The sequence below is a fragment of the Grammomys surdaster genome, unplaced genomic scaffold (assembly GCF_004785775.1).
Source record: "Grammomys surdaster isolate TR1022 unplaced genomic scaffold, NIH_TR_1.0 137, whole genome shotgun sequence".
In the NCBI taxonomy this organism is placed as follows: Eukaryota; Metazoa; Chordata; class Mammalia; order Rodentia; family Muridae; genus Grammomys; species Grammomys surdaster.
Window position 1 is genome coordinate 10,037,386 of NW_021604595.1, and position 22,455 is coordinate 10,059,840.

The 22,455-nt window shown below is 36.5% G+C and overlaps 1 protein-coding gene across 1 annotated transcript in view; it reads left to right on the forward strand.

The window, feature by feature from the left end:
* Ofcc1 (orofacial cleft 1 candidate 1) overlaps positions 1 to 22,455 on the forward strand; it is a 278,373-nt gene that overhangs the window by 198,943 nt on the left and 56,975 nt on the right. The window contains exons 15-16 of the mRNA XM_028763273.1: positions 819 to 982; positions 15,296 to 15,455. Coding sequence (XP_028619106.1) covers positions 819 to 982; positions 15,296 to 15,455 — 324 coding nt within the window. The remainder of the gene's footprint in view (positions 1 to 818; positions 983 to 15,295; positions 15,456 to 22,455) is intronic.

Below are 22,455 nucleotides of genomic sequence, written 5' to 3' on the forward strand. Positions count from 1 at the left end.
GCCTAGTCTTCGGTTTCCTTCTCACATATGTGATTTGGATTAGCTTCTTTTAAAAGTGCCTCTTCAAACTATATTTACATAATTGCCAGTTTAAGCACTAAAGAAATGGTTCTCTCTCTCAGCCTCAAGAAGAGATTCCTACCTTAGAGTGCTCGTCACTTCTACCTGATATCAGGAGAATCACATCTAAGGGACATTCATGCTCCATATAATTCAGGGGTCAATGGTGTCATATGATGACACTGTTCACACTTTACAGTACATAACTGTCTTTAAAGACCCCATTAGTTTGCATTTATTTATAATTCAGTACGGAATATGTATTTCCTCCTCTCAAATCAGAGCATGTTTTTAAATTATCCTAACGTAAACTTTAGTTTTCAAGATCACATGAAATAGCCTGGGAACTTTCTGTTATAAGTTTCTAAAATAAGCCATCCCTTTTATGCATAGCACAAATTAAATTCCTATCAAATCTGCTTCAGAAATAAAGGAATCTTTCCAGCATCACATTTAATTTCTTTATATCTTGTGCTCATTAAATTCACGAGTTAATAGCACATAAATAAAACATGCCTTTTACTGCATGAATTGCACGTCAAGTACATACACTTCCAAGCCTTGCAATGGAAAATGAGAAAAATCTGCTAAACCAAGCACGCGAAACCCACCCTATTTTCTCTTCCTTTGTGCAATTTTCAGTACTTACAAGATTTAATTTAGAAACAAATTATGGTACCTTTGAGTTTCATGTCCTTAAATTAATCTGACATGATGATGTCTCCATCCTTATTTCAATCTATGCTTCCCTTTCTCAGCGCCTTGCACATAATGGGGAGACTCCTATTGCAGATGCAGCTAAACTCTACTGGATGTTCCTGAGAACCAAGCAACCAGCCATCCTCGGTGCTCTGATCACAGTGGTAGTTTACATTCTGCTGTTTGTCATCTCTTCCTTAATTTTGTACTTGTATTGCCTCAGGTAAGGGGCTTCTATTACTATACTCTTCAGCATCTAGTCTTGAAGTTGAGCTGTAATGGAAGGGAGGCAGGAAGGAGGGAGGGATGAAGAGAGAAGAGATGAGAAGCATCTAACTCTTCGGGTAGAATTTCTCCTAGTTATGTACAGTTCTTTACATAATTAAAAAAAAAGCATAAAATGAGTTGACTTTGGGAGAAAAGGTCTAATTTTGCTGAGGATTGTTCTCATTTTTCCAGATAATGGAGTAACAGAAACAAAGAGTAATTCCTTGACATACAAAGATATTCTAGGAAAGTCACTCATGATTCTTTTTCCCCTTCCATTTTTCTTTCTTTTCCTACTTCTCTTCTGCTCACAAATCACCGTGAGAATAATAATCAACTAGTTTTGGTCATGAGTATTCATATGATCTAGTTGTGCTAGTTTGTCACTTAAGCAAGCAGAGAGTGAGAAAGTGTTTGTGTGTGTGTGTGTATTTGTGTATGTATATACATATTTGTGTGAAAGCACTATAAAACCAATAAATACAAAGAAGAAAAATGCTAGGAAAATTTATCTGACAGCTGTTTCCCATGCTGTGAAAATGCTCTTCAGCTAAACAACTTGCTCTAAAGCTCCTTTCAAGGCCATGTGAAATGTTTATTTGACTTCTGGAATCAATTAAAATCTATGAAGTTATTGCTATGATGAACCTCATGAAGTTATCTCTTTGGCTTTTCTCTATTTTTATAGATTTAGTTATAAAAATGTCCATTTTTCATGGCTATTTGTGCATGGTATAAAATGCAGGTCTATTTACCTGCTTTGCTATTGAGTATCCAGCCACTCCACCATTATATAATAAAGAAGCCTATCTTTCCCTGATACATTGTATCAGATGTTGGAAAGTTAAACAATGTGTAGTTAGCATTGAATCCTCTTGTCTCTGTAGTGATCAGGGCTTGTCTTTATATTGATGTTCTAGATGTTACTATAGCTTTGTCATATAGTCCAAACTCACTTCTGGGTATAAATCCAAAGGAACTGAAATTATTAGAGCATTGTTCATACTAAGATGTGAAAAGCACCTAGAAGTCTTTTAGAAGAGAAATAGATGATGAAGCATAAATACGTACAAAGATTTGTTGCAGCCACAAAAAAGTGAGCAGAACACTGTGATGTACACTAATATGGCTGAGAATTGAGAACATTGTGTGAGAAGTAAAAAGAGCCAATCACGATAAAACAGAACAAAACAAAACCAGAAACAAATACCTCATTATTTACTATGGTGAGATGTTTAAAACCATCAAAGCCAGAGAATCAGAGTAGAATGGTGGTATTCAACGGTTTATGGAAAGGAAAGCAGGTGATTGTCATTTGACAGGTCTATAATGTCAAATGCTTAAGTGGTAGAAATATGTTGCAGAACAATGTGTGTATAATTTATGATAACGTGCTATGCACATTGGAGGGTAGATATCACATTAAATACTCTTACTAAGATTTAATTTAAAAATGCAGTAAGAAATCAAGACAATATTTTTGGGAAGTAGAGGGGAGGTAAGAAACCAGTGTAAGTCTGAAGAAGGCTGGTGTAATAGCTAAAAACTTCAACAGTAGTCAGAGGTAATCATTGATACTTTAATGTGATTTTGGCCAGAAGAGAGACAAATGCATACATGACATCAGGTAAAAGAAGAAGTAAAAAGTCACACAGTTTTGATGAAGTATGAAACATTCTTTGTCGAGTCAAAATATTGCAACATGGCAAGAGCGAATTGATGAGATGAGATGCTAATGTGCTCACAGATCATATGCCTAGAGGATTTTTTTGGGGGGGGGTCCCTGCTACAGAGTTTGCATTCTTCTGTGTAAAAATGAAGGGATTGAGGGACTTTAAACAATTTTTATTTTAGGGAGATCATTCTACTAGTAGAAACGGGGGTTGGATTTAATGAGTGGTGGATGGAAAACAAGACAAGCTCAGCAGAAAGCTATCGTAATTATGTGAACAAAGGATAGCCAAAGCTTAACCAAAGTGAATAGCAATGGAATGAAAGGTGGAGATATGCTTATGAGATGCTTAAAGATCATAACAGAATTGGGGTGGGCGGGGGGGGAGAGGGGGGCTAAGTTGAGGGTAGAGAGTGATGGAGAGGTTCACGTAACTTCAGCTTTTAGATTTGAGCAGATGGGGGTTGGCTACAGCAGCCCACATGGCAGAGATTATTAATAAATAAGAAATAAATGATTATGGGAGTTAAAATATGAGTTGAACTTTTATTCTGATTGTTTTTGAATGAATTTCTTTCCCTGTCTCTCTTTCTTTCTCTGTCTCTCTCTTTGTGTATTTGTGTGTGTGTGTGTTCATGTGTTGTAGGTACTTCTAAAGGCCAGAAGAATATGCCTGATCCTCTTGAGTAGGTGTTATAGGCCATTGTAAAGTGGCTAAGGTAGATGCTGGGAACTGAACTTTCTGCATGAGCAGCAACTGTTCTTAACTATTAAATGACCTCTCCAACCTCCACCTTGAGATATTTTGATGTTTCTAAGGGGACGTATCCTATAAGACCTTATGCAGATAAAGGAAAAAGAAAGCAACTTTGACTATGAATTTGCCTTATTGAACACTTGAGTTTCAATACATGGCAGGAAGTACATTATACTGTAGGAGATGCACTGAACACAGAATGGTATTACATGGCCAGTATTTGCTTACTTTTTGTTTTCTTACTAAACTGCACACAAGTAAAATACAGTTAGAAAAAGAAGTCCTTTATCTGTGGATAAAATTTGAATCTATTTCTATGTAGAAATCAAATTTCCACAAGGAAGATCACTTTTGAGAACATCCAAGCAAAGCAGATGACTAAAGTGAAGACACAGCTATAGCACAGGTGCAGACAACTTTGCATGTTGAAAACAGATGTTGGGTCATGTTGTGGAGAAGAGTGGAGCCCTGGTGAATTGCAGATGCTTGGAACAGGGAACAGAGGGGATTGTCATATGATAGTCATTGCTTGATCTGTTCTTTTCAGTGGACAGATCATCCCCTGATGTGGCTGTTACATCACTAACATAGCTTGAATAGAAGTCCCAATCCTTCAGAATGAATTGTATTGTTTTGACCCAGGGTTGGTTTGCATTTTGACATGTCATATGGGGTGTTTGTCGTCTTTTTAGGGCACTTACTTTCCTTGGCAAAGGAAGAAGCCTTCCCTGATAATTCAGTTTACCCACTTGTAGTGTGGCCCCAAGCAAAGCTGTTCACATACCAGATGATCAGAGTTTTTCTTGTATAATATGGTGAAATATAACACACAAGCATGGATTTTGTAAGATGACACACATGAACAATCACTGTATTATTTAAAATGAGTACGGTTTCCAAAAAATTAAAGAAATAAGAGCATAGATCATGAAATATATACATCTGTGATTTGAAAAATTACAAGAGAATAATATATATCATTTCTTCCAGCATCAATGAATCTCTTCTCAACTAAAATGTTTAGAGCTATGTTCTTCACTTGACATCTACAATTTAATTATATAGATTATTTGTGAAGTATGAAAAAGTGAGCACAGAATTTCTCCACCAAATAAGTAGAACTTGTTTTGATATCAAAGGACAAAAGATATCTAAAGCCCTGTAGAGCAGTAAATATCAGAGGAAAAGGAAGCTCAGTAACAGGTAGAAATTGATAAAGAGGGAGGGTGAGATGGATGAGTTATATGCACATCATAGACAATTAATCTGGAAGAATTCAGCTTCATGAAGCTTAGTGTATTCCTTTAACCCTAGTTTTTATTGGCCTTTATCCCTAACCTAGTCTGTTAGAACTAGGCATGTTCAGAAATCTCAATTAGGGCTTTACTTATATTTTAGAAGCCAATGTTTTAGAATAAATAAGTCAACTCAATGCATCACCTACACAATCTCTCTTTGAACCATTTCAAAATATTTTTCTCTGAGATGACATGGTGCTGGGTAGACCAGTTCTCCGAAGGAAGCACTGCCTACAGCAGATACATACAGTGAATAAAGTGGAGAGATTTTTTTGTTGTTGTTAGTTTTGCTTTGTTTTCTGGCATAGATTTAGTAAATCGATGCAGAACTCATAAGAGTTTATCTTAGTGAAAAATACCAGTGAAGATTTGTGCGTGCTAACTGATGAGGGTTGACATCTAGTCAATATATATAGGCAATGATCTTTGTACAGGATTATCAACAGAAGACCGATAAACAGGTGGACCTGCAAGAATACAAAGGAGAGAGAGTCGATGATGCTGGCTGTTAACAGAGAATTTGGTTTAGCTCTGGGCATTGGAAACTCCTCATTATGGGAACTGGCCCCTGCTGAGATTGGCTGAGTAGCTCTCTTGCTCCAGGAGTCTGGCTAATTTGTTACTGAAGGGTTTCAGTGATGAGAGAATTCCTGTCCCCTGTGGTTGTGATGAGAGAGTTCACTGAACAAAGATTTTGCCTCTGCACAGACTCTTAACAATAAGTATACTTACCTGGGTTTGATTTTACAATTTTTTAAAAAAAAAGGCATTTGTGTTTTTTTTCATTATTATTAAAAGAATCACTGCTATGTAGAAACTATTAAAAAGATTAAAAAAGTAAATAAAGACCACAATAGTTTAATCATCTAGACAAAGAAAGTACTGTTAAACTTTGAAATATTTACTTCCTTCTGTTATATCCTGTGTGTTTAATTTTACAAAGTTGTATGTGGACCATAAGAACAGATTAGGCATTGTTTCCCCTTAAAGTATAATTAAAAAATGTTTACTTCTTTTACTCAGTTCTTAAACATTTAATGTCCGTACAATTTTCCACAGCATGCTGTATGTGAAGTATAGATTATATAAATGTATTTATTGTCGGACCACAGATAGCTCCACATTTTTCTGCATCTTATAAATAATTCTGATGGACGGCTGAAATCACAGACCCTTACCCACATTTAAATTATTCTTTGAATAAGATCCTGGAAATACACACACAGGAGTTGAGAAGAAAACAGTTGTGATTTTTTTCATGAAGAATTAGTTTTGAAATTCGAACTACTTGAGTAGGTGATAACATTTGGGAAAACTGTAGAAGGTAGAAGATTATTATAATGGGATGGTGATCTAGGGACTTTTCATAGGCATGTGTTTCCATAGCAATTGAAGAGAGCTAAGAGAGGTTGATCATAATGTGTCACACAATGCTAATGGAAGGACAAGAACCCTGTTGTTTTTCTAAGTGTGCATTCTTTTATTTACTACATAATCTTGATGTGTTTATTACTGATCCGTCCCATTCACCTCTTTTTGTGCATTGCTCTTTAAACCGTCCCTTTGTCTTTCCTCTAGAGATCATTCTAGTGCTTTTCCTCACTCAGTTACGACTCCCATGTATCATAACAGTGTTAACCCCTTAGTTAGAGTTTCAGCAGATAGTTTCTACACTTCCTAATTGCCTTACAATTTGCATTTCACTTTTAAAATGAAGATATTTAGCAGAGTGTGGTCACTGCTCCCTGTAAATCCATCACTAGAGAGGCTGAGGCAAGAGTTAATTGCCATTAGTTCAAGGCCAGCATTGTCTACATAGTATCTGGGCAGCCTAAAGTAAAAAGCCATACACTGTCTAAAAAGAGTAAGGTAAAACAAAATGGTAAGGTATTTAAAATTCACCACCAGAAAAGCATTTTTCCCCTCACAAATGTTATAACATACTCAGGTAGCTCAAGTTTTAAAAATAATTTTTCATGAAAAAAATTTACAACTGTTTCCTTCCCTCTTATGCAGTTTGATATTTTAAAAATTTCTATTATAGGCCACACACACCTCATTTTGTGTGGATCATCAATAGCTAAGCAGAATGTCTTTTTATCTTTTTATCATCCTGTCCTGTTAATTGATGTAATACTAAAATATTAGTTATTTTGTCATTCTGTCTTCTTGGATTTGTAAAGTGATTTAAACCCATCATTTTGTGATTTCCATGTGCTACAGAATGAGGTTCCTTTTTCTACAGCCTCCTTTATAAAACTTATCTTTTTATTAAGCTTTTATAGCCAGTTCCTATTTCAGTATTTAGCCTTGCAGCGAACAAATGAAGTCTCAGCAGACATTGTTTGCATAGTTTAATTGTAAAACCTTTATCTGAATAATATCAAAGATCTGCAGGCCACTTATGTGTTTTTTAATATTATACAGAAAATTAGAGACCACGATTTAAATGTAAGATTCATTTAAGCGTTTAGATTCCTGGAAGCTGTACACAAATTTAAAACACAGGTAATTAAGTTAATTAATTTGGGGCTGAGGTTGCATCTTCTTCATTGTTGGTTTAACAGTTCCAAATAGCATTATAAGTTTTAGCTGCTGCTTTGGAAAATTAATTTAGATAAAAAATAATTTAAGGTTCAGTTTCAATGAAAATATCATGAGCATATTACTGTCTGGGAGATGCTTGTGAAATAATCAAAGATTTTTCTCTCTTATAAATCATTTTTTCTTACAGTGATTTTTTTTGTGTGTGTAAAGAAAAATTTTATTTACCATCTTGATGAAAACATGAAGTTTTTACAGGTAACCTAACAGCAGCAGTGTTGCCTGGTGCATAATTATTCTCTACCTGGATTTACAGAGACTGTGCATGGAAATAAATATAGCTCTGATATTTGGATCCTACACTGTTCCTCCAAGTCAGTGGTTCTCAACTTTCCTAATGGGGTGGCCCTGTAATATATTTCCTCATGTTGTGGAGACACTCAACCATAAAAGGATTTTTGATTTTCATTGCAACTTCATAACTCTAACTTTGCTACTGCTAGGAATCATAATGTAAATATCTGTGTTTTCTGATGGCTTTAGGTGACTCCTATGAAAGGGTCCTATGAAATCCGCCACCCACAGGTTGGGAACCCCTGCTTTAAGTAGTATGAATATCATCAGAATTGCTCAATGCTGTGTAATATGCACTTAAATGCTTTCTACCTATATTTATTAGAGCCCTATGCCTTTTGGTATGAACAAGGTACTTCTTGTCTTCCTGTCTTGCCTTCAGCAGATTTCATCCTCCCAGATAGATAGGAAGAGCTAGGGCAATATAAACTGAATTTCCCTCCAAGGGGCATTTTTTTTCTTGTAGAAAAGACATAGTAAGAACTGGGTGATATGATATGTGTTCACTTGTAACCTCAGAATTTGGGAGGTTGAAGGAGAAAACTCACCACAAACTTAGAACAGTTTAGGCTACATATTCAAATCCAGCCAGGCACTTCATATTGAGACCCTATTTTAAAAACAAAGTAGAAAATATCAAGAAAATAAAAGTTTCATAAACTTCATCACCAAAACAACTGAAGCCTACAAGTTAGTCGGTTAAGAGGAAATGACTAATTGGTAAATCTGTCTGTTGGTGAAGTGGCTTCTGGTAAATCAGTCTTCTTCTAATGCTTCTGGAATAGAAGAAACTCAAGCAATAGGCTAAGGTTTGTCATTTCATACCATGCATAGAAGACCGAGGGCATGTGAGTTTGGCTGGTGGCTGTCAGGAAGGTGTGTCTAGTAGGATGAAACTGGCAAAGACTGTTTGATATAGGCCAGTCTCTGACTTGAGCTGTTTTGGGGTCACTTGGCATGAGGAGCTTCTGTAAGTACTTTCACAGAAGCATTTGCCTCTGATAGTATCATTATCAAGGGACAATGTCAGTTCCTAGTTCTCCCTGTTTCCAAATACTTTTTCTGTAAAGACTTTTCCTAAAAACATTAAGTAACCATATCACTAAACAGTTGAAGGACTAAATAGCACAAGCATCTTCATTTTCAACTAAGAACTAAGGATGGTTCTTTGTGCATTAAAACAAAACTACACTAAACAGTATGTTGGGGTTACTCTACCATGTATTTTGATGTCACATGACCACTCAAGGTCATATGTGACAGACCAAGTAACAGGAGATCTTTGTACTGAGTTGCAAGGTGTTTGACTCTTCTCTCCTCTGTGCTGAAAAAGCAGTGCCTAGAATACAAACCATCATTGGATTTGAAATTTCATAAATAAATGACCATGTTTATTTATAGGGCGAAGATACATCTTTCCTTTCATATTAAATGTAACTGTCAAATTACATGTTCCAGTGGAGGGTTTTATGTTTGTAAAACTCTTGACCCTTCTCCCAGCATATGATGATGTGTTCAACGCACGTCACAGCTCTCTTGTGAGTTCACTCACCTCAGCAATGTCACAAGAATCGGATTAAAGTTTGAATTTTTTGCCTTATGCACTTAAAAAAATACAGCTCATGTTTGCAATAGGGGTAATACAAAAAAATGTAAGAAGTATGAAAATGGAAACAACCAAGGCAAATGATAACTAACTCACAGAGGCATAACATTCACTCCTCTCCCCCTGACAGTTCTCTACTCTAGCTTGGTGTTTCTAAGTCTCGATTCAACTCTCTGAGCCCTCTGCTCTGCCTCCCTGCCCAAGTGATGTTTTTCCACTAATGATCTGTTAAGTGGGTTAATATGAGCCATGCTCACATGCTAAACACTTCAGATGGGTTCCTGGTGATGCTGATGTTGGTCACACTTGCTAGCGAACTGTGCTTCATGGTGGCAGACAGTGTCTCAGTCTTGGGGGTGGGTCTGACACTCTGACACTCTGACAGTCTTCTTGGTCATTGGCATTGGTCATAACACCAGCACTGTGATCAGCAGTGTGCCCTTCTGGTGGCTAACTTTAAGAAAGTGAGTTTAATTGCAGAAAGTGCTGCCGCCGTTTTGGCTGCCTTTGCAGAGTGAGTTTCCCTGGAACAGATCTCAAATCAGGTCTGTCTGCATAATAGGAAGCCTTGGTGTCCTCAGGGAAATATCAGTCAGTGTGAGCTCGCACTAACAGAGCTGATCCTTCAAGACTGGCCCTTAGAAAGAACAGAATCTGAAGCTTAACCATGATATGGCCAGCTCTCAAAATATTCTCAGAATTCCCAAGTACAGAATTTTTTTTAAAATCACATTCCCTTTGGGTTGGCTTATGACAATGACATGGCCACCTCTCACACTACATGACATTGTTCTTGGCAGTGAGCTCCTAAGTGTGACAAGAGAGGCACAGGTAATGAAATCCAAAGACAGCAAATTATACTCCATAAAAGCTGCAGATTTGTACTTATCCTAGGGAACAATAAAGTATAAGGATACAAAATATAGGAAAATAACAAAAGGCTTTTATCTAATATCTTGGTTGAACAAGAAGTACCTGCGATACCATAATGAAAAGTAAGTAACATTATTCAAAGACTGGAAGAGACCTTTGTTAAAGGGTTTACCAAAATGGCCAGTAAACATGAGCTGGTATTTAGTATTACTAATTAATCAGAAAATGAAGATCAAAACCACCATGAGTAATGATATGACACAGTGAAGGACTGTTACTATCAAGAACACTGAAAAAGGTCTGAAGGAGTTAGAACTCTTGCACACTGTTGAGAAGAATACAAGCCAATCCTGCTTTTTTACTAAACATTGTGGGTGGCAGGTCCTTAAATGACTAAGTCTACAATTTCCATTTAACCTATCATCCTATTTCTGCATGCATATCCCAGAGAATTAAAGCTGGATAGCTAAGAGATGTATGTTCCAGTTCTGTGCTGCATGATTCACAATTAGCCAGACAGAAGAAACCTAAATGTCCACCAGTAGATGAAGAGATGGGGTAATGTGAACTATGTATACCATCAAATATTATTTCTCTCCATCATACAGTATGTGCAACCTCAATCAGCCTCTGCCTTGCCTCCATTCAGGCTGGTGTGATTTCTGGGCTCTCCAGTCCTGTACCTCCCCTTAGCCTGGAATCCTAAGCTTGTCCTACCCTTGCAGAATGTGCATCTATCAACCTATCATACTCCCAGCATGGGGTCTGTAAGCCATAGGTGTTAACTGAGTGAAATAATCAAGGAGTGTAAGGAGAGGGGGATTGTCCCCGTACATTGCGAGATGACACAGGTGTTAAGAATGTTCTCTCCGATATCTAGATTCCTCTGAAGGCTCTCTCTGGAAATGGAGTCAGGAGAACATAACGACTGTGTATCCCACTGTGGAGACCTTTTAATTTTGTGAATTTGCTTCTTTTTCTGAAATTCCGTTTCGCTCTTTATTTCTTCTGTGGTCTTCCTGAGCATTTTTTGTTTTCTTTGATTTATGATTAAAAATCAGATTCAGATGAGTTCCATTTACTATTAAACATAGTCGTACATACTCAGTGGTTTCTAGAAACCTGAACCTATCTCCATGTATAACAATGTTTGGCTGTGGTGTGCCTCATTTAAAGTTTGTGACAGTCCCACTGAGGACCATGTGCATTTGTCATCATTTAGTAACAATGAGAATGGATTTTAGCCAACTGACCATATTCTGTCTATTCAGAACCTTCTCTAATGTAGTGGCACCAGGAAGTACTCACACCAGACAAGCACTGACCACTCTGTGTATTAAATGACATCTTTTTGACATAAAACCTATATTTATACACATTTGCATTTAAAATAGTTAAAAGTTGCAGATTCCGTTTTTTTCCCTCAAAACCCTTAACATAATCCAATACCTGCTCACACTTGTCCTTTTTAGCTTTGAAAGAAATGTCGCATATTGGGTTTCTGGAAATGACCCACATTCCAATATGAACGAACATAGCATCTTCTGCCACTCAGCAAGCGTGAATTGCTGCGTATGTAGGGCATAGGGCAGAGGACTTGGCAAATTGCTTGGTTTCATTGGCCGTCATCAGCACCTGTGGCAGAGTATGTGACCTATTTCCACAAACAACAATGCCTAAGGCGTCGCAGACAGGTGGACTGCAGTTCCCTTTTTAATTACATTTTGAGGAAATAACTTAAAATACAAAAAAAAGCATGCATTTTGAAAAGTCCTGTTGTTAAAGGAAATCCAGGTTTGCGATGATCACCAATAATGCTGTAATTTTATTGTCAGAAAGTATTAGCGCCCTCTTAAACACCTCAAATCTGCAAAAATACTATAAAAATTATATATACCTGTCTTAGGTTCACTCGTTGGTATTTGTACGGCTGCTTTTGCTCTCCCTGTCTCTGGCTCAGTGGGAGCCAGTGTCTTTCGTTGACATCATTTAACTTGACATATATACACATTTAAAATGGAGCATACAAAATATTCTTTTACCTTGCTAATCAATGTCAGCAACACACACTATTAAAACAAAACTAGAACTTTCTTTTTTCTTTTTCAAATTCACCTAACATCAGCTTACTCAGGACAACATGAAAAAATGAAGATTCAAAAAAAAAAAAAAAACCAAACCAAAAACAAAACCAGCATCAAAGAATAGAATGTCCTCATATCGAAAAGAATAAAATCATGTTTGGCTACGTGTTGTATTGCATAACAAATTATATAATAAAACTACGTAACCAGGAATTTTCTCTTTATTTATTTTTATCTACATATACAACCACAAAGTATCTTTTCCTTGTTTGTTTAAAATGGCTTTATAGAGCTGTAAAATATGCAGAAAACTAATAAAGGTTTGTAAATTGACTCATTCACAACACACCATGGAGCTTTACATTGGAAAATGCCACCCAAAATGGCAAGAAAAAATTAAATATGACTAAAATGCAATTAATCTTTGCACAGCTTTCCTCATTCCAATGTGCCATTTTGTTCTCTGTCAAAACATTTGTTAACTGTCCTGCAGATCCAAGCTTTGATGTTTACATAATTATTTTTTCACATGGAATAAAAAAGAAATAAAAAGAAGACAGACATTTTCTGGGCAAAAGGAACAGAAGCCAGTAGAAACAGGACCGTGAGTCCTAATTAATTCAAAGTTAATTGCATTGTTGATAATCCTTAAATCTTCATATAGAAACTGTTTACAACACCAAGTTGACAGTAATCTAACTGTGCTAAATCACCATGGCAACAGAAAGATGTACCTTACATTGAACAAACAGAAGAGAATGGTCAAGAGTAGTTCTTGCTTGATAAGCCAACTAGCAAGGTATTCAGATGGCTGAGCCAGAATCTCAAAGCAGAGTACAACAGTGGAAACATTCCAAGATGGTGTCAGGCTGGCTGGGGATGCAGGTATGGGATGCAGGGTAAGCTTGTGTGTTTGTGCTGCATATGCGAAATCTTCGGTTTGATTCCCAACAGGTGTAGATAGATAATCCCATTAGCTATCAGGTTATATAACTACTCCTGTGATGAATTCAAAGTCATTGAAAAGGAATACAGATGCATAGATTTTATTCAGAAATGCAACATTTTTAAAAAAGTCACTGGTACTATTTTAGAAAGAATTCATTTAGAGGTAGTTAAACGAAGCTATTAGTTATATGTGTTCAGAGTTTCATTATGTAATCTGGCTGGCCTGGGACTTGCTTTGTAAAGCAGGCTGGCCTTGAAATGACAAGCAATCCACCAGCTTCTGCCTCATGATTGCTGGAATTAAGTGTGTGTACTACCACACCTGGAAATATGTGATAAAACTTGAGTCAATAAGAAAGAGTAAAAGAAATTTGGACTGAATTCTTTTAAATTCTATTTTTGTTATATTTTTCAGAATAAAACTAACTTTTTTTTTAAAAAAAATTGTAGACTATTAACACATAGTGTTAGGATTAAATTAAGTCTTGGATAGCACAATACAGTGAAGTTGACTACCATTATCATAAATAGTCAATAAACTCTAATGGATTGTTGAATTAATTAGAAGAAAATATCATTGTTCTGACCAAAGAAGTAAAAAGCTTCCAGTTTTCTAACTGGTATGTTCAAAAGATAATTCCTGTACTATGACTAAGTATATTTTTCTTGAGAATTTTATACATGAGTATTGTATTCACATCACTCCCCCCCTCGCAATTCCTCTTGAGTATTCCCTCACATGATAACCTCTTCATTAATTATTAATAATAGCGTTAATACTATTAACTATTAGATACACATTTGTATATGGATTCACACACACACACACACACACACGAGGTGGGGAGAGAGATACCTCTAACTCCATTTAGTGTTGCTCATATGTACATATGTTTAGTGTTGATCACTTGGAGTTGGATAAACTCCAAGGGGCTTATCCCTGAAGAAGATCTATCCTGTCTCTCCCAGCAGTCATTAATTGCCTGTAGCTCTTTATTGAGGAGTAGAGCTTTGTGAGCTATCTCCTACCCACACTGGTGTATCAACTGTGGTTGCCATTGTGTTGATCTTGTCTAGGCAACCATACTGAGATACCATGGGTGTTGCCTCCCCCGCATATATAGAAGACACTACTATCTTGTAGCAGACACCTTGGTCCTCTGACTCTTACAATCTTTATGCCACCCCCCATTTTATAATGTTCCCCGATCCTTAGGCATGGGGTTGTAGATAAATCTGTTGTGCACCCTACAGTCAGAAGTTCTTTATTTTTATTTTATTTTTGTAGCAGATGGAGACCATCTACCATCACAGAAATTCATAAGTGGTTCAAATGCAGAGGACAGCTGCCTAAATGTCTTGAGAGTCCAATACACACCACAGTCACTTTGGAAACTTCTGGGTAGCATATTGACACTGATCTATGAGGGACCTTGGTCTAGCCCTGAGTTTACATCTCTATGGAAACTAGGTCTGGATATGTAAGGAGAGCCAAAATTACAGAAAGGAGAAGGATAAACAGGCTCTTTTTTTCAGAGTTCCACTGTTACTATGGGATTTGACAAATAAATTAAAATAAACACACGTGTATTGTGGATAGCAACTATATGGGGACATAATGGAAGATGTTCTTAAACACTGACTTAATTAACTTATAAAATATTCCTACAGATGTTACTTACCAGTGTCAAGGAATTTACAGGGCATGAGGAAGGTGGGCACAGAATGGAGAAGGGGGAGGTATTCTGAAATCAACTTAATGGAGGAAGAATGAATCCAAGCTTAGTGTTCTTCAGGAAAATTCCTAATATTTACCTAATTTGGATGTCCAATTAAAATCGGTGGCCAAATATTCCTCAATTTTCTGCAGTCTGTTGGGCATCACAAACTAGTTAGTAAGAAATAATACTATAACACCCAGATTACATTTGTTGGATTAGAATATGAAGCTGAGAAAACTTTAAGCCATTTCTGGAAACTTAATAATCAAATAATTTTTGAAGAAAAAGAATGAGATAGATGAGCTGAATAAATAGATGTTGACAAGAAAAAAAATTCAACTTGTTCAATACTTTGGAAGAAAAAGGGAGTATTTGGAGAAATGAACTCAACTAAGAAATCCGTTTTTCTTAGGTTGTGCAATGACTCTTGGGTACTAGATGCGTTTCAGAGACTCCACAGTGAAGAAGGCAAGTTCTTCCTCCCACATGATTTGGAAATCTCCAATCAGGAGCTGAGTCACATCATGAGAAGGTCTGAGCAGTGGAGAGGGATCCATGGTGAGAGGAGGAAGGTGAGTTGGAGTGAAGCTGTCCTGATTGTGCAAAAGAACTCCCCTGCCCCCCAACCCCCTCCAACCCCACCTCCTGACTCCAGCCCCTCCCTCCCCCAGCCCCCCACATCAGAAAGCTGTGCCTTCTCTCATGCTGTTCTGGAAGTGGTTCAATATCTTGCTTGATACCACATTATGAATTTGGGGATTTGATATTATACTTGTTTCAGTTTATTAGTCAAAACGAGGTGGTTCTTAGTGTAGAATTTATTATTTTCACACATGCACACACACACACACACACACACACACACACACACACACACACACACACTGAGGAATAGGATTCAACGGAGCTTTGAATAGGCAGAAGGAAGGAAATAAATTTCCCTCTGTAGTCTCTTATTGCCTTTCTTAGTGAGTCCTTAGAGTCTTTTTCTCACGTAAGTTTTCAGAACAGGCATTAAATAAGTGATTTTAATCTTTTCAGTAGCACTGGGCATTTTCTTCTGTGGCTTCATCTCTGTCAGTGTCATCAGAGTCTGTGTACCTTTCTTTTCTTGCTTGTTTTTTTTTACTCTACACACTGCTTTGATCAACTCCTTTCAAAGTATTGTCCACCCTGTTAAAGGCTGTCACATATACATATGTGGCCACACCTCCCTTTTGAGTCCCAAAATATATGCCAGTAGCTTATTTTGATATTTAGAGATGCATAGCTCAAAGATAAACTACTGCGGTTCACCTCAAATCGATCCCAGACTTGTTTTTTCCTTAAAACATGCCCTCCACTTGGGTCAGGAAACCAAAGGAATTATACTCAGATGGTCCTTGGACATAGAATTTTCATCTATTCTAAAGTGCAAAGGACCAGAATGCAGAGGTTGTTTTTTTTTCCCCAAATCTACCCTCGTCTTGTTGACTTTTATTTGAACAAATCCCATTGAACTTATTGAGATTTTCTTCTCTAATCTATTTTCCTTTACAATATAGATGCAGGCCCTTGGTGTCCACTGAGACAGAGCTACAGGGCCCAGAGAACAGCAATGTCTATTTGTAATTTCACCCTGCTGCTGCCCCATTTTCACACTGTGGATTCCTTCTCTGCTCTGGTTATCACGATTTTTCTAACATGTAAATGCAACCCTGCCTTTCTTCTCATTCACTGTTTCTTGTTGACTTGTTGGGGTCATGTCTCCTTCATCTTTACCCCTCTCACCTCTTTCCAGTCAGCACGCATCTCTTAAACAATGCAAATAATTCATAAACATATGAACAATTTCATAAACATATGTGTTCGAGGTCACATGCACTCCCTTTTAAGGGAGATTCACCAGCTTGTGTGCATGGTATGATGAGTGCCATGCTCCAAGTCTTAAATCCAAGGGCCTTCTCTGTAGATTTAATCCAGACATGCCTTTTGGTTACGACTTCTCGTCCTATCTGACTGTCCAGTGTTTCTGACAACTCGAGAATGCTCATGGGTCTCTCTTTCTTTGAAACTAATCTCTCCTTGTAGATTTAGAATGATCTCTTCTTCTTTATATCATTTGTGTCCTTTAGTACATACTTATTAAATATGTTTTAGTACATTCATGAGCTATTGGCATGTTAGTTATTTATTGTGATAAAATACCATGACCAAAGGCAACTCAAGTGTTTATTTGGGCTTGTGATTCCAGAAGGCTAAATGACCATGATGGTAAAGATGGCATTGGACTAGGAACAATAATTTGAGAAACACATCTCAACCATACACAGAAGATTGAAAGTAAAGTGGAAATGGCAATGACTAGTGACACATTTCTCTCAGCAAGGCTCCACCTCCTATAGATTCCATAACCACTCACAAACAGCACCCCAACTGGGGACCAAGTGTTCAAATGCATGAGCCTATGGGGGCATTTTTTATTCAATTCACTATAGATAAATATATTTACGTTGCCCATGGAATTGACATATATAATGAACCTTATCCTGCTACCTACTTAACAGAGATTTAAATGTTAGCATAGGAAACTGCAGGATGTTTTCCTTCACTAAGGTGTATGCGTCTTTACTTCTGCTTTATAGTTAACCTAACAGGGGAACTGACTTTTCTCAGATCACTGCCCTTGTACTGAATTGAAACAGATTTAAGTCTACTGTGTATTCATCCTAGGTTCTCGGTGACTTACAAAACATTTGTAAAGGTCCAAAACAATTGAAATTAATTATTCAAGACTACTTACAGTGCCTAGGGTCTCTATAAAGAGCATTTTATTTCATTATTAAGTTTCACAACATGGAAGTTTAGAAACTTGGAAGCTATCCAAAGTTGAGTAGCAGAATGATCTGATATGAACAGCAGTCATTTAAAAAAAAAAGACAGGAGAAAACATTATTATTGTGATAGATACTGGCTCTCTTTAGCAAAGGTGTGATAAAACTGATACTTTAATGCTAGAAGGAATATTGAAGAAAGTCACAAAATTATTAATGTTTATCTTGTATCTTACAAAATTACTTAGCTGATTCATGTCGGAGGAAAAGTAGAACTTGGGAGGAGACTTTAAACTTTGATAGGCAGTAACTTTTTGCATTCACATTCAAATGGAGCAGAGAAAAACCAAGTAGATTAAATGCAATTAAAGTAAGCAATTTAATCAAAATGATGGTAGAATAGGTTTTGATTTAGATGCAGTTGGGCCATATGGCTATATAAATATCTATTATTCTCTCTACAATGCATATTGACTCAGCTTCCATTAGGTAAGAAATATGAATATGCTTCTCAAATAGCTTGAAATCCCACAGAATACCTGTTACTCTATACTGAGAGCATTGTTTATTAAGAATACACAGACACTCTCAAGGGATGCCTCAGAGAATAAAATCTCTTGCTCCTAAGGCTGACAGCCTGGGTTTGTTCCCTGATACCCATGCTATAAAAGCAGAGAACCAACTCCCACAAGTTGTTCTCTGATATACACATACATGCTATGTAACACACATGTGCATACATGCATACAAATGTATGTACATATACATGCACACATGAATGAAATGTAATTTTTTAATTTAATAAAAAAAAGAGGGCTTGAAAAGATGGATCAGTGGGTTGTAGTGTTCTTCCTAGGGATTCAAGTTTGATTCTTCTCACCCAAATCTGTTGACTCACAACCCCCTACAACTCTAGCTCTGGGTGGGATCTGACACCTCTGCTGCTGAAGCCACCTTCACTCATATTACATGACCTCACAGAGGCACACACATACACATAACTGGAAATAACAAAAAATACATATTTAAACATTTTAAAATAAATTCATAGACTTATCTTTGACTTGTTTGTTAGGTCTCTTGGGTCCTGAATATTTGTGTTTTGATGCCTTACAATTCACTTTTCATGTGATCCTTCTTAATGTTGTTTCATGTTTGCTTGGTTAATCTCTTTCAGCAAGGAACAATTGACATGCTAATCTCAAGATACAATACCAGTTTAACTGAGAACAATTATTTATAATCTAAAATTCCAAATTAAGAATGGAAGATGGATTTTAATATAATAATGTCTCAAAAGTGTAAACAAGAATTCTTTTTGACATTCATTCATTTATTCATTCATTTATTTATTAATTGTGTGCATACATATCCGTATCACAGTTTAGGTGTACAAGTCAGAATATAACTTACAGGAGTTGACTCTTTCAGTCCACCATGTGGGCTCTATGGTGGTCAAATTCAGGGATTCAGGCTTGGTAGCAAGTGCCTTTACCTATGGATCCATTTCATTGTTGCCTAGAATTCTTGCACTCTTATATTTGATTGAGAATTTTGTCATAATTCTATTAAGAATACAAGTTTCCATTTTATGTGCTAGAAAAATTGCACCAGAAATGGATACTTTATAATGTGCTTAATTTCCTTTTATTAAATTGATAAGTGCAAAATCACAAAGTGGGACACTATGATATGAGCCTAACATTGTTGACTTTTACAATTTTCACATTTTCATTCATATAATATTTCATCTGTGCTGTGACAGCCAAGAAGATAATTTCAAAGTATTTTAGCCATCAGGTTTTTTTTTTTGTAAGGAAAGGTCACTTTCAGTAGTCAGAAAAGATATCACTCTATTAAACTAATTTGCCTACATGCAAATTTTGTCATTTTTACCTCATTAACTATTTATCATGGAGTAAAAAGTATATATATTCATGAAGGGGCAGCTTGCAGCCTGATGGAGCTGGAACTAATATTTTGCAACTCTAATGACTTTTTTGCATCCTTAATTAGATAGCATAAGGTTGATATGATTAGGTCAGGATGTAGTGTTTTTCATTAAAATACATTTTAGAAGCTGTATTCATAATCTGCCCTTGCAATTAAATAATGAGCCTATGAATTTAATATTATCGACCCAATTATTATCCCATGCAAACGTATACCTTTAATAAATTTGTGCCGTAGGACCTTCATTAGCAGCAAAAGAATGATATTTCTGGGTCTGTAGATTGAATAGCTATGGTTAAACTTATGTAATGATCTTAAATGTTTCAGGAAGGAAAGCTCCAATACCTAGGCATTCAATTCCAAATATGCCTTACCATTTGCGGAGGACTCATTTATATTGTAATTATTTTCTTAAAGAAACTACCACTTTAACATAGGCTACTGGAGCACATTAAAATAAGAAGTAAGGTATTAGGTGGAAATGAACGTGAGAGGCAGCTGTACTTTATGGGACAATGATGTGCCAAATTTAAAGATCTCCTCAAGACCAATTGGAAAGCATACAATCTAAAATGTCCATTTCTCAGTGTCTATATTAGTCACACACAGCCACAGGCAGTTGATGAAGGTGATTATTTTGGTTGTTGAATGTTAGTGTCACTGTTTGAAGATGATTGTGTGGAAGTACCAAAGGTCTTCTAAGAAGGAATCTCACTTTCTGTTCAGATTGCTCAGATGAATGTGTACAGGGAAACACGTATGTAGCAACAAACCCATTCACTCACTCGTTCAGTAGTTGTTACTGACCTACTTCTGTTCATCAGAGCAATAAAAAGAATTGGTTAATACCTTTAGTTTATTCTTCGAGAAGGTTACTAAGAAATTTAAATATAAATAATGTTTTAATAAAATGAAATAAGAAATAAACCACATGCTTGTTTAGCAATGAAGTGTATAGAAAAAGCCAGTCAACAGCGTTCATAAATAAACTGCACATACATGTAATACATGTAAGCAGACTTAGGGCACATGTATAGAGGCAGCGCGCATCTTTAGCTAGAATTTGAAGTCAAGATGAGCAGAATGCTTTGCTCTGTGATGGTCTGCTTGGCAATGTTAAAGACAAGATAGCAGTCATGGTAGGGGAGTTGCGGATGAGTACCAGGAGTGGGGATGCCAAAGCTTTTCTTTATAAAAGCGAACAAATAAAATGGTGGAATAGTAACAGGAAGGCAAATTTGAACACTGGAAGTTTTTTTTTTTCTCCCAAAGCTACAACAATGGAAAGAAGGGTATAAAATACCAGACTGAGATCATAAAACTGCCTAGTAGTGGGGTCTGTATTTTTCCCACAGGCTGCATGAGTTCATTGAGAGTGTTAATGCAAAGACTTAACTCACATATGTAGGGCTCTGGGATATGTTTTCACTGACTTCTTTAAATTGCTTAGCTAAAGGACATATTATTTTTACATCACTGAAATAAATTAATGTTCTCTATTCAGTGTTCCACCACAAAGATAATTAAATTACTTACAATGTTTTCTAAATACCCAGTTCGCCAGATGACACAAGTACAGTTTGAGTTGTTTTACATGTCTTTTAGTGGCCCTTATGGAGACCTGAGCAGATAGAGTAACCTTTGGGCATTTCAGTAGCTTGACAGGGACTTGAAAATGAACGAGGAGAAGTAAAAAGTCAAAAGTGAAAGCAGGAAATTTGAATCAGGAAGAAGCTGAAAATGGAAGCCTAGTATCAGACTGAATTCAAAAGAGTTGCAGGAAAAGTAATGCCTACAAAATACAGAAGATTGACTTTTTAATATAAACATCTTATTGCAGCATATTCATTATATGAAAGGATGATTTTACAAAGACAGTTTGTACAAGTGTCCCACATACTTGGGCCACATTCATCTCTGACTCTCTTTTTTCTTCCTGCAACACTTGTAATTCAGCATCAGACCCCAGGACAATCTCGTTTGTACTTTTATGTCCCATACGTACACACAGACTCAAACACACACACACACACACACACACACACACACACACACACACACACACACACACACTTAGGATCATAAATACGAAAAACATGTAATGTGTGTCTTTCTTGGAATATTTAACTTTAGTACGCTGATCTCCAGTTGTATTTATTTTCAGTGGTATAACTTTGTTCTTCCTGTGGCTGGAAACTCCATGTATGTGCTTGTGCATGAGTTCATATGTATCATATTGTCTTCATCTACTTCCCTGATGGTGAGAATCTAGTCTTATCCCATAATTTGTCTATTATCAGCAAATATACAAATACAACTTTCTTCTATAGTAGGATTTAGAATCCTTTAGGTATATACACAGGAGTGGTATAGCTACCTCTTATGGTAATTTCATATGATAATTCCATTCAAATTTCTGTATTAACAACCTGGAATGGCTAGGGAGATGGTTGGTAGTTACAGGCACTCCCTGCTTTTCCAAAAGACCTGAGTTTCATCCTTATAACTCCTGAACAATTACCTGTGACTTCAGATTTAGGGACACGAATATTTTCTTCTGAAATCTGAGCACAACTCCATTCACATGAGCACATAATTTCTCACTTCTAAACCTATAATTAAAAAAAAATAAAAGTCTATGAAAAAAAGTAAATAAACAAACAAATAAATAGTAAAAAGACCCCTGACTCTTCCTGGTTAATGCATAAATAGGTTGTTGGGTGTATACAAAGTGGGTTTCAGAAATCTACCTCTTTTAGAATTAAACATCATAAAGGCTAAGGTGGCAAACAACACATGGGTTGTT